Source organism: Siphateles boraxobius, unplaced genomic scaffold (assembly GCF_051911475.1).
Source record: "Siphateles boraxobius isolate OS27281-9 unplaced genomic scaffold, OSU_SipBor_1 125, whole genome shotgun sequence".
NCBI classification, from domain to species: Eukaryota; Metazoa; Chordata; class Actinopteri; order Cypriniformes; family Leuciscidae; genus Siphateles; species Siphateles boraxobius.
Genome location: NW_027508728.1, coordinates 1,072,501 through 1,085,000, shown reverse-complemented (window position 1 = coordinate 1,085,000; position 12,500 = coordinate 1,072,501). Strand labels below are relative to the sequence as shown.

At 45.9% G+C, this 12,500-nt stretch overlaps 1 protein-coding gene and 1 long non-coding RNA gene across 2 annotated transcripts in view; both read left to right on the top strand.

Annotated features, from left to right (window-relative positions):
* The window catches only part of LOC143733369 (pterin-4-alpha-carbinolamine dehydratase 2), a 22,319-nt gene that overhangs the window by 3,837 nt on the left and 5,982 nt on the right, over positions 1 to 12,500 (top strand). The window contains exon 2 of the mRNA XM_077225076.1: positions 561 to 686. Coding sequence (XP_077081191.1) covers positions 561 to 686 — 126 coding nt within the window. The remainder of the gene's footprint in view (positions 1 to 560; positions 687 to 12,500) is intronic.
* Positions 4,323 to 5,978, top strand: LOC143733410 (uncharacterized). The gene is made up of 3 exons (XR_013201351.1): positions 4,323 to 5,386; positions 5,579 to 5,623; positions 5,714 to 5,978. It is a non-coding gene; the product is annotated as an uncharacterized LOC143733410 (long non-coding RNA).

The following is a 12,500-nucleotide window of genomic DNA, read 5'->3' as shown; positions in this document are numbered from 1 at the left end:
GTGTGTGTGTGTGTGTGTGTGTGTGTGTGTATGTGTGTGTGTGATGGGTAGGTTTGGGGTAGTGTGTGTGTGTGTGTGTGTGTGATGGGTAGGTTTAGGGGTAGTGTGTGTGTGTGATGGGTAGGTTTGGGGTTGTGTGTGTGTGTGTGTGTGATGGGTAGGTTTAGGGGTAGTGTGTGTGTGTGTGTGTGTGTGATGGGTAGGTTTAGGGGTAGGGTGTGGGTGTGTGTGTGTGTGTGTGTGATGGGTAGGTTTAGGGGTACGGTTAGTCTAAGGGCATAGTGTGTGTGTGTGTGTGTGTATAGTGTGTGTATATAATGATGATTCATGAATGTGAGTGTGTGTGTGTGTGTATAATGATGATGGTGTGTTCCTGTAGGCCTCATACTGTCTCTTCCCGGCGGAGCATGAGCAGGTTCTGCTGGAGCTGTGTGTGTGTGTGAGTGTGCATGTGAGTGTGTATGAGTGTATGTGAGTGCGTGTGTGTGTGTGTATATAATGATGATGCATGAGTGTGTGTGTGTGTGTGTGTGTATAATGATGATGGTGTGTTCCTGTAGGCCTCAGACTGGCTCTCCCCGGCGGAGCGGGAGCAGGTTCTGCTGGAGCTGAAGGCCACTGGATGGGTGGAGCTGGACGAACGGGATGCGCTTTACAAGGAGCTGCACTTCAAAACATTCAACCAGGTCTGAGAATGCTTGATCTCCCTCAGTTCCTCCTTTGGTTCCTCCTTTGGTTCCTCCCTCGGTTCCCCCTTAGTTCCTTTGTCTGTTCCTCCCTCAGTTCCTCCATCAGTTCCTCCGTCGGTTCCTCCCTCAGTTCCTCCGTTGGTTCCTCCCTCGGTTCCTCCGTCGGTTTCTCCGTCGGTTCCTCCGTCGGTTCCTCCGTCGGTTCCTCCGTCGGTTCCTCCTCGGTTCCTCCCTCGCTTCCTCCGTTGGTTCCTCCCTCGCTTCCTCCGTTGGTTCCTCCGTTGGTTCCTCCGTTGGTTCCTCCGTTGGTTCCTCCCTCGGTTCCTCCGTCGGTTCCTCCGTCGGTTCCTCCGTCGGTTCCTCCTCGGTTCCTCCCTCGCTTCCTCCGTCAGTTCCTCCGTCTGTTTCTCTGTTGGTTCCTCCGTCGGTTCCTCCGTCAGTTCCTCCTCGGTTCCTCCCTCGGTTCCTCCCTCAGTTCCTCCCTTGGTTTCTCTGTCAGTTCCTCCCTCGGTTCCTCCTTCAGTTCCTCGGTCAGTTCCTCCGTCGGTTCCTCCCTCGGTTCCTTCGTCGGTTCCTTCGACGGTTCCTCCGTCGGTTCCTCCCTCAGTTCCTCCTCGGTTCCTCCCTCGCTTCCTCCCTCGGTTCCCCCTTAGTCCTCCGTCAGTTCCTCCCTTGGTTCCTCCATCAGTTCCCCCTTAGTTCCTTTGTCTGTTCCTCCGTCAGTTCCTCCATCAGTTCCTCCGTCAGTTCCTCCGTCAGTTCCTCCGTTGGTTTCTCCCTTGGTTCCTCCGTCGGTTCCTCCGTCATTTCCTCCTCAGTTCCTCCCTCAGTTCCTCCGTCGGTTCCTCGGTCAGTTCCTTCTACGGTTCCTCCCTCGGTTTCTCTGTCAGTTCCTCCCTCATTTCCTCCGTCGATTCCTCTGTCAGTTCCTCCATCGGTTCCTCCCTCGGTTCCTCCATCAGTTCCTCCCTCGGTTTCTCTGTCAGTTCCTCCCTCAGTTCCTCCATCGGTTCCTCTGTCAGTTCCTCCATCGGTTCCTCCCTCGGTTCCTCCGTCAGTTCCTCCCTCGGTTTCTCTGTCAGTTCCTCCCTAAGTTCCTCCGTCGGTTCCTCTGTCAGTTCCTCCTCGGTTCCTCACTCGGTTCCTCCGTCAGTTCCTCCCTCAGTTCCTCCCTCGGTTCCTCTGTCAGTTCCTCCTTGGTTCCTCTGTCAGTTCCTCCCTCAGTTCCTCCCTCGGTTCCTCCGTCGGTTCCTCTGTCAGTTCCTCCCTCAGTTCCTCCCTTGGTTCCTTCGTCAGTTCCTCCCTCAGTTCCTCCCTCGGTTTCTCTGTCAGTTCCTCCATCGGTTCCTCTGTCAGTTCCTCATCGGTTCCTCCCTCAGTTCCTCCGTCGGTTCCTCCCTCAGTTCCTCCCTCAGTTCCTCCGTCGGTTTCTCTGTCAGTTCCTCCATCAGTTCCTCCCTCAGTTCCTCCCTCGGTTTCTCTGTCAGTTCCTCCATCGGTTCCTCCCTCGGTTCCTCTGTCAGTTCCTCCCTCGGTTTCACTGTCAGTTCCTCCGTCGGTTCCTCTGTCAGTTCCTCTGTCAGTTCCTCCCTCAGTTCCTCCCTCGGTTCCTCCGTCGGTTCCTCTGTCAGTTCTTCTGTCAGTTCCTCTGTCAGTTCCTCCCTCGGTTCCTCTGTCAGTTCCTCCCTCAGTTCCTCCCTCGGTTTCTCTGTCAGTTCCTCTGTCAGTTCCTCCCTCGGTTCCTCTGTCAGTTCCTCCCCCGGTTCCTCTGTCAGTTTCTCCCTCCGTTCCTCCGTCAGTTCCTCCCTCCGTTCCTCCCTCAGTTCCTCCCTCAGTTCCTCCCTCAGTTCCTCCCTCGGTTCATCCGTCAGTTCCTCTGTCAGCTCAAGATGAGTGCGGAAACACCCAGGATCTTTCAGAGTTTGTGTTCTGATCAAGTGGATCTGTGGCTTTTTCTCCCTTAATCAGTCGCAGGTGTAAAACAAACCCTTCCCTCAAATCCTCGTTGAGGAGTGTGTGTTTAATGGCCAGGTAGAAGTTCTTTTGGCAGCTTTCAATATATAGAATTCAACAGAACTCTCTTCTGCTCATCAAAGCTACATTCATTTGATCAAAAATACAGTGAAACAGTGAAATATTATTATAATGTAAACCAGCTGTTTTCTATGTGAATATATTGTAAAGTGTAATTTATTCCTGTGATCAAAGCTGAATTTTCAGCATCATTACACCAGTCTTCAGCGTCACATGATCCTTCAGAAATCAGTATAATATGAGGATTTTGATGCTAAAGAAACATTTATGATTATTATCACTGTTGAAAACAGATTTGTGTTCTCAGGATTTTTTGGTGAATAGAAAGTTCAGCATTTATCTGAAATGGATTTGTTCGCGTCCTTGATGAGTAAAAACATTAGTTTCCTCCAGTAACTCACTCTTCTGGCGTATGAACAGGCATGTGTGTCGGACGCCTCTCTCTCTCTCTCTCTCTCTCTTTCTCTTTCTTTCTTTCTCTCTCTCTCTCTCCCTTCCCCCTGTGAATGCTCTCTCTCTCTCTCTCTCTCTCTCTCTCCTCCCTCTGAACGCTGTGTCTCTCGCTCGTGTCAGTCCTCATTATCCTGAGAGAGAGCAGAGCCGCTCTGTGCTGAAACTCAACTTCTGATCAAAATCATTTCTTTAACAAACAATCAGATTGGCTAAAATGTTTCATATGCCTCAGAAAACCACTAACTATCCCATCGGTCTCTGTTTCCTCTTTTCTCCACTTTGTTTGCCTCTCCTTGTAATAGTGACCTCACATTTTTCCATCTCACTTGTTCTCTGTTTTGCATGTAGCTGGTTTTCCCTGGAGTTAGTCCAGTAAAGGTGATGAGGAAGAAATGTCCAGTGAGTGAGCTGGTTACTATTACTCTATTAATCTGATTAAATTATTTACCTGAGTCCATCTTCTGGCAGTATTACTGGTACCAGACCAGTCTGTGGACGAGGATATTTCGATGGAATACAGAAGAATGTTTGTTCAAGCAATCAGACTCTTTAGACTAGAAAGGGTTAAACTAATCCCAGAGTAAAACACATGTTTGAGCTGAAAGCAACTCGCACTAGCAGATTTTAAAATAAGTCAGAGCCATTGTTTCGTCTCTAGTTGCACCAGTAATGTTTTTTTATAAGGCACGTGTCCTTATTGAACTAAGGCCTAATCCTGGCTTAATCTAAAGGGATAGTTCATCCAAAAATGAAAATTATCCCATAATTTACTTGCCCTCATCCATCCTAGGTGTAAATTAGTTTCTTCTTCCAGATGAATATAATCAGAGTTAAATAAAAAATATCCTGCTCTTCCCAGCTAATGGCAGTGAATGGAGGATGAGATTCTGAAGCCCAAAAAAGTGCCTCCATCCTCATAACAGTAAATCCATACAGGGCACCATGGGTTATAACTTTATAAACTATAATCACTGGCTTCTGGTAACGGGCGTACGTAAGTCTAGTTCCGGCGGAAGACCCGATGCATGACCTCTGACGGGGTCACTCGTCATGCATCGGGTCAGAGGTCACTCGCAATGGATCGGGTCAGAGGTCACTCGCCATGCATCTGTCAGAGGTCACTCGTCATGCATCGGGTCAGAGGTCACACGTCATGCATCGGGTCAGAGGTCACTCGTCATGCATCGGGTCAGAGGTCACTCGTCATGCATCGGGTCAGAGGTCACTCGTCATGCATCGGGTCAGAGGTCACCCGTCATGCATCGCGTAAGAGGTCAGAGGTCACTCGTCATGCATCGGGTCAGAGGTCACTCGTCATGGATCTGGTCAGAGGTCACTCGCCATGCATCTGTCAGAGGTCACTCGTCATGCATCGGGTCAGATGTCACTTTTCCATCTCACTCGTTCTCTGTTTTGCACGTAGCTGGTTTTCCTCGCAGTTAGTCCAGTAAAGGTGAGGTTAAGGTTAGTAAAGGTTAGTCCAGAGGTCACTCCTCATGCATTGGGTCAGAGGTCAATCGTCATGCATCGGGTTAGAGGTCACTCGTCATGCATTGGGTCAGAGGTCATGCATCGGGTCAGAGGTCACTGGTCATGCATCAGGTCAGAGATCATGCATTGGGTCAGAGGTCATGCATTGGGACAGAGGTCGCTCGTCATGCATCGGGTCAGAGGTCACTGGTCATGCATCAGGTCAGAGATCATGCATTGGGTCAGAGGTCACTCGTCATGCATTGGGACAGCGGTCGCTCGTCATGTATTGGTTCAGAGGTCACTGGTCATGCATCAGGTCAGAGATCATGCATTGGGTCAGAGGTCACTCGTCATGCATTGGGACTGAGGTCACTCATCATGCATCAGATCAGAGATCATGCATTGGGTCAGAGGTCACTTGTCATGCATTGGGACAGTGGTCACTCGTCATGCATTGGGACTGAGGTCACTCATCATGCATCAGATCAGAGATCATGCATTGGGTCAGAGGTCACTTGTCATGCATTGGGACAGTGGTCACTCGTCATGCATTGGGACTGAGGTCACTCATCATGCATCAGATCAGAGATCATGCATTGGGTCAGGGGTCACTCGTCACGCATTGGGTCAGGGGTCACTCGTCACGCATTGGGTCAGAGGTCAGTCGTCATGCATTGGGTCAGAGGTCACTCGTCATGCATTGGGTCAGAGGTCACTCGTCATGCATCGGGTCAGAGGTCACTCGTCATGCGTGGGTGCATGCATTGGGTCAGAGGTCACTGGTCATACATTGGGTCACAGGTCATGCATTGGGTCAGAGGTCCCTCGTCATACATTGGGTCAGAGGTCATGCATTGGGTCAGAGGTCACTGGTCATACATTGGGTCAGAGATCATGCATTGGGTGAGAGGTCATGCATTGGGTCAGAGGTCCCTCGTCATACATTGGGTCAGAGGTCATGCATTGGGTCAGAGGTCACTGGTCATACATTGGGTCAGAGATCATGCATTGGGTGAGAGGTCATGCATTGGGTCAGAGGTCCCTCGTCATACATTGGGTCAGAGGTCACTTTTCTGTCGGAACTAGACTCACGTATGGCTGTTATCGGGAGCCAGTGATTATAGTTCATAATATAGTTATAAATAAACTATAATCAAATTATAAATAACTATTATAAATTAACTAATGCATGGCTTCGCTTCAGGGGACCTTTATTAACCCATGGTGCCCTGTATGGATTTACCGGGTTGAGGATGGATGAGCTTTTTTGGGCTTCAGAATCTCATCCTCCATTCACTGCCATTATAAACCTGGGAAGAGCAGGATATTATTAATATAACTGATTGTATTCGTCTGAAAGAAGAATGCCATCTACACCTAGGATGATTTTCATTTTTTGGTGAACTATCCCTTTAAGCCCCGTCTGTGAAACCAGGCCTTTCATTATTTCATTTATTCTCCTCATAAAAACGGTTTCAGTGATGCACAACTAAAGCCAAACCCATCGATTACCCAGCATTAACTCATCAACTTCTAAAATAGAGGAGAAAACCCTCTGACTCTCGTGTGTTTTGGGGGTCACAGTAAAATCCTGTTCCTCAAAGAAAAGCAGCGGATGTGGAATGAAGGAGTAAATGATTTGCGTATGAAAGGTGTTGGTCAGTGTTTTCCTCAGGATAAGAGCGAAGGCTGTCGTGTATCGAGACGATTCTCCATCAGGAGAGTCTGTAATCTCACTCATTATTACCATTACAGGTATGAAGCGTGAAACGTGCTTGCCACCACACACACACTCTCCTCCAGCGTTAGATGACAATCACGGCGTAATAACACTAAAGTGGTGTGTGTGAAGCGTCTGATTATCTGAGGCCTGTAACATGTCAAGTCTGATTACTGACAGAGGAGGCGTGAGCACACAATACACACTGACAAAAGACCCGACCTTGACCTCTGACCTCTCGCCGTGTGTGTGTGTGTGTGTGTGTGTGTGTGTGTGACGCTCAACAACACAGCGCTCTGTGTGTGTGTGATTCGCTTCAGATGTGGAGAGCTGAATCAGATTCAGAAAGATTATTTTGTTGTCATATAATACACATATGACATAAATTGACTTTTTGTCTGACAGAATAAATGACCGAACGGAAATGTTGCGGAGATCATTATCATGCTGTTGAATAATTGCCAATATTGCAGATGAAAGTTGAGCAAAAGCAGACGCGTGATTAAACTGCTGACGGAGTCGAGTTGCAGGATTTGTCAATCACTTTAAATGGATAACAGGAGTCTTCCCTAAAACAGCCGGTGTGTGACATCTCGAGCTGGAGAACCGGCCCACCAAATTATGTAGAATATACTCTTAATTTCCTCCTCTCTATATCTATCTATCTATCTATCTATCTATCTATCTATCTATCTATCTATCTATCTATCTATCTATCTATCTATCTATCTATCTATCTCTCTCTCTCTCTCTCTCTCTTTCTCTCTCTCTCTCTCTCTCTCTCGTCTCTCTCTCTCTCTCTCTCTCTCTCTCTCTGTTTGATTACGAGAGGTTTTGGCCCACTGAAGACTTGTACACAATGGTAGTTCAGTTGACTTAATTAGCTAAAGGAAGTATTTAAAGGCTTAATTGAGATTGCATTGGGAAATTGCTCTGAAATAGCCCGTGTGTTTTTTCCATGGGGTTTATCTTGCTTCTGATTGGAGGAGGCAGAAACGTTGTCATCCTCCAATCACAAGCCGGCTCAACACCGAGATCTGAGATTCCTTTAACTTTACACTGGAGAAAACTCACTTTTCCCCAAGCGTAGTCCATTCCTCTGCTATATATATATTACACTCACTGAACATGTGTGCCGTATAAACAAGTTATTGAAAATATACACTACCAGGTTATAATGTTTTTAAGTCTCTTTTGCTCACCAAGGCTGCATTTATTTGATAAAAAAAATAAAAATAATAATATTGTTAAATATTATGACAATTTAAAATAACTATTTTCTATTTTTAACTTATTTTTAACTTTTGAACGGTACTGTTTAATTTTACAAAAGTTTTTTATTTCAGATAAATGCTCTTCTTTTGAACATTCTTTTCATCAAATAAAAATAACTGGTTCAACATTGATAATAAACATGAATGTTTCTTTATCATCAGATCATCATATTATAGTGATTTCTGAAGGATCATGTGACGCTGAAGACTGGAGTAATGATGCTGAAAATTCAGCTTTGATCACAGGAATAAATTACACTTTACTATATATTCACATAGAAAACAGATGATTTACATTATAATATTTCACTGTTTTACTGTATCTTTGATCAAATAAATGCAGCTTTGATGAGCAGAAGAGACTTCTTTTAAAAAACATTAAACTTTAGACTGGTGTGTATTCCTCTGTAATGCAGGCATTCTGTTCATCATGATGTGTTATTGCTGACGGAGAGGAAGATCTCTGTTCATAACTCTTCTCCTCGATGATCTTCTGTTTCTCCTCGATGATCTTCTGTTTCTCCTCGATGATCTTCTGTTTCTCCTCGATGATCTTCTGCTTCTCCTCGATGATCTTCTGTTTCTACTCGTTTATCTTCTGTTTCTCCTCGATGATCTTCTGTTTCTCCTCGATGATCTTCTGTTTCTCCTCGATGATCTTCTGCTTCTCCTCGATGATCTTCTGTTTCTACTCGTTTATCTTCTGTTTCTCCTCGATGATCTTCTGTTTCTCCTCGATGATCTTCTGCTTCTCCTCGATGATCTTCTGTTTCTCCTCGATGATCTTCTGTTTCTCCTCGATGATCTTCTGCTTCTCCTCGATGATCTTCTGTTTCTACTCGTTTATCTTCTGTTTCTCCTCGATGATCTTCTGTTTCTCCTCGATGATCTTCTGCTTCTCCTCGATGATCTTCTGTTTCTCCTCGATGATCTTCTGTTTCTCCTCGATGATCTTCTGCTTCTCCTCGATGATCTTCTGTTTCTACTCGTTTATCTTCTGTTTCTCCTCGATGATCTTCTGCTTCTCCTCGATGATCTTCTGTTTCTCCTCGTTTATCTTCTGTTTCTCCTCGATGATCTTCTGTTTCTCCTCGATGATCTTCTGCTTCTCCTCGATGATCTTCTGTTTCTCCTCGTTTATCTTCTGTTTCTCCTCGATGATCTTCTGCTTCTCCTCGATGATCTTCTGCTTCTCCTCGATGATCTTCTGCTTCTCCTCGATGATCTTCTGTTTCTCCTCGATGATCTTCTGTTTCTCCTCGATGATCTTCTGTTTCTCCTCGATGATCTTCTGCTTCTCCTCGATGATCTTCTGTTTCTACTCGTTTATCTTCTGTTTCTCCTCGATGATCTTCTGTTTCTCCTCGATGATCTTCTGCTTCTCCTCGATGATCTTCTGTTTCTCCTCGTTTATCTTCTGTTTCTCCTCGATGATCTTCTGCTTCTCCTCGATGATCTTCTGTTTCTCCTCGATGATCTTCTGCTTCTCCTCGATGATCTTCTGTTTCTACTCGTTTATCTTCTGTTTCTCCTCGATGATCTTCTGCTTCTCCTCGATGATCTTCTGCTTCTCCTCGATGATCTTCTGCTTCTCCTCGTTTATCTTCTGTTTCTCCTCGATGATCTTCTGCTTCTCCTCGATGATCTTCTGTTTCTACTCGATGATCTTCTGTGTCTCCTCGATGATCTTCTGTTTCTCCTCGATGATCTTCTGCTTCTCCTCGATGATCTTCTGCTTCTCCTCGATGATCTTCTGCTTCTCCTCGATGATCTTCTGTTTCTCCTCGATGATCTTCTGTTTCTCCTCGATGATCTTCTGTTTCTCCTCGATGATCTTCTGTTTCTCCTCGATGATCTTCTGTTTCTCCTCGTTTATCTTCTGTTTCTCCTCGATGATCTTCGGCTTCTCCTCGTTTATCTTCTGTTTCTCCTCGTTTATCTTCTGTTTCTACTCGTTTATCTTCTGTGTCTCCTCGATGATCTTCTGTTTCTCCTCGATGATCTTCTGTTTCTCCTCGATGATCTTCTGCTTCTCCTCGATGATCTTCTGTTTCTCCTCGATGATCTTCTGTTTCTCCTCGATGATCTTCTGTTTCTCCTCGATGATCTTCTGCTTCTCCTCGATGATCTTCTGCTTCTCCTCGATGATCTTCTGTTTCTCCTCGATGATCTTCGGCTTCTCCTCGTTTATCTTCTGTTTCTCCTCGATGATCTTCTGTTTCTCCTCGATGATCTTCTGTTTCTCCTCGATGATCTTCTGCTTCTCCTCGATGATCTTCTGCTTCTCCTCGATGATCTTCTGTTTCTCCTCGATGATCTTCTGTTTCTCCTCGATGATCTTCTGTTTCTCCTCGATGATCTTCTGCTTCTCCTCGATGATCTTCTGTTTCTCCTCGATGATCTTCTGTTTCTCCTCGATGATCTTCTGCTTCTCCTCGATGATCTTCTGTTTCTCCTCGATGATCTTCTGTTTCTCCTCGATGATCTTCTGTTTCTCCTCGATGATCTTCTGCTTCTCCTCGTTTATCTTCTGTTTCTCCTCGATGATCTTCTGTTTCTCCTCGATGATCTTCTGTTTCTCCTCGATGATCTTCTGTTTCTCCTCGATGATCTTCTGCTTCTCCTCGATGATCTTCTGCTTCTCCTCGATGATCTTCTGTTTCTCCTCGATGATCTTCGGCTTCTCCTCGTTTATCTTCTGTTTCTCCTCGATGATCTTCTGTTTCTCCTCGATGATCTTCTGCTTCTCCTCGATGATCTTCTGTTTCTCCTCGATGATCTTCTGCTTCTCCTCGATGATCTTCTGCGTCTCCTCGATGATCTTCTGTTTCTCCTCGATGATCTTCTGTTTCTCCTCGATGATCTTCTGTTTCTCCTCGATGATCTTCTGCTTCTCCTCGATGATCTTCTGTTTCTCCTCGATGATCTTCTGCTTCTCCTCGTTTATCTTCTGTTTCTCCTCGATGATCTTCTGTTTCTCCTCGATGATCTTCTGTTTCTCCTCGATGATCTTCTGTTTCTCCTCGATGATCTTCTGCTTCTCCTCGATGATCTTCTGTTTCTCCTCGATGATCTTCTGTTTCTCCTCGATGATCTTCTGTTTCTCCTCGATGAACTTCTGTTTCTCCTCGATGATCTTCTGCTTCTCCTCGATGATCTTCTGCTTCTCCTCGATGATCTTCTGTTTCTCCTCGATGATCTTCTGCTTCTCCTCGATGATCTTCTGTTTCTACTCGATGATCTTCTGTGTCTCCTCGATGATCTTCTGTTTCTCCTCGATGATCTTCTGCTTCTCCTCGATGATCTTCTGTTTCTCCTCGATGATCTTCGGCTTCTCCTCGATGATCTTCTGCTTCTCCTCGATGATCTTCTGCTTCTCCTCGATGATCTTCTGTTTCTCCTCGATGATCTTCTGCTTCTCCTCGATGATCTTCTGCTTCTCCTCGATGATCTTCTGCTTCTCCTCGATGATCTTCTGTTTCTCCTCGATGATCTTCTGTTTCTCCTCGATGATCTTCGGCTTCTCCTCGATGATCTTCTGCTTCTCCTCGATGATCTTCTGCTTCTCCTCGATGATCTTCTGCTTCTCCTCGATGATCTTCTGCTTCTCCTCGATGATCTTCTGCTTCTCCTCGATGATCTTCTGTTTCTCCTCGATGATCTCCTGTTTCTCCTCGATGATCTTCTGTTTCTCCTCGATGATCTTCTGTTTCTCCTCGATGATCTTCTGCTTCTCCTCGATGATCTTCTGTTTCTCCTCGATGATCTTCTGTTTCTCCTCGATGATCTTCTGCTTCTCCTCGATGATCTTCTGCTTCTCCTCGATGATCTTCTGCTTCTCCTCGATGATCTTCTGCTTCTCCTCGATGATCTTCTGTTTCTCCTCGATGATCTTCTGTGTCTCCTCGATGATCTTCGGCTTCTCCTCGATGATCTTCTGCTTCTCCTCGATGATCTTCTGTTTCTCCTCGATGATCTTCTGTTTCTCCTCGATGATCTTCTGTGTCTCCTCGATGATCTTCGGCTTCTCCTCGATGATCTTCTGCTTCTCCTCGATGATCTTCTGCTTCTCCTCGATGATCTTCTGCTTCTCCTCGATGATCTTCTGTTTCTCCTCGATGATCTTCTGCTTCTCCTCGATGATCTTCTGCTTCTCCTCGATGATCTTCTGTTTCTCCTCGATGATCTTCTGTTTCTCCTCGATGATCTTCTGTGTCTCCTCGATGATCTTCGGCTTCTCCTCGATGATCTTCTGCTTCTCCTCGATGATCTTCTGTTTCTCCTCGATGATCTTCTGTTTCTCCTCGATGATCTTCTGTGTCTCCTCGATGATCTTCGGCTTCTCCTCGATGATCTTCTGTTTCTCCTCGATGATCTTCTGCTTCTCCTCGATGATCTTCTGTGTCTCCTCGATGATCTTCGGCTTCTCCTCGATGATCTTCTGTTTCTCCTCGATGATCTTCTGTTTCTCCTCGATGATCTTCTGTTTCTCCTCGATGATCTTCTGTTTCTCCTCGATGATCTTCTGCTTCTCCTCGATGATCTTCTGTGTCTCCCCGATGATCTTCGGCTTCTCCTCGATGATCTTCTGTTTCTCCTCGATGATCTTCTGTTTCTCCTCGATGATCTTCTGTTTCTCCTCGATGATCTTCTGTTTCTCCTCGATGATCTTCTGTTTCTCCTCGATGATCTTCTGCTTCTCCTCGATGATCTTCTGTTTCTCCTCGATGATCTTCTGTTTCTCCTCGATGATCTTCTGTTTCTCCTCGATGATCTTCTGCTTCTCCTCGATGATCTCCTGTTTCTCCTCGATGATCTTCTGCTTCTCGATGATCTTCTGTTTCTCCTCGATGATCT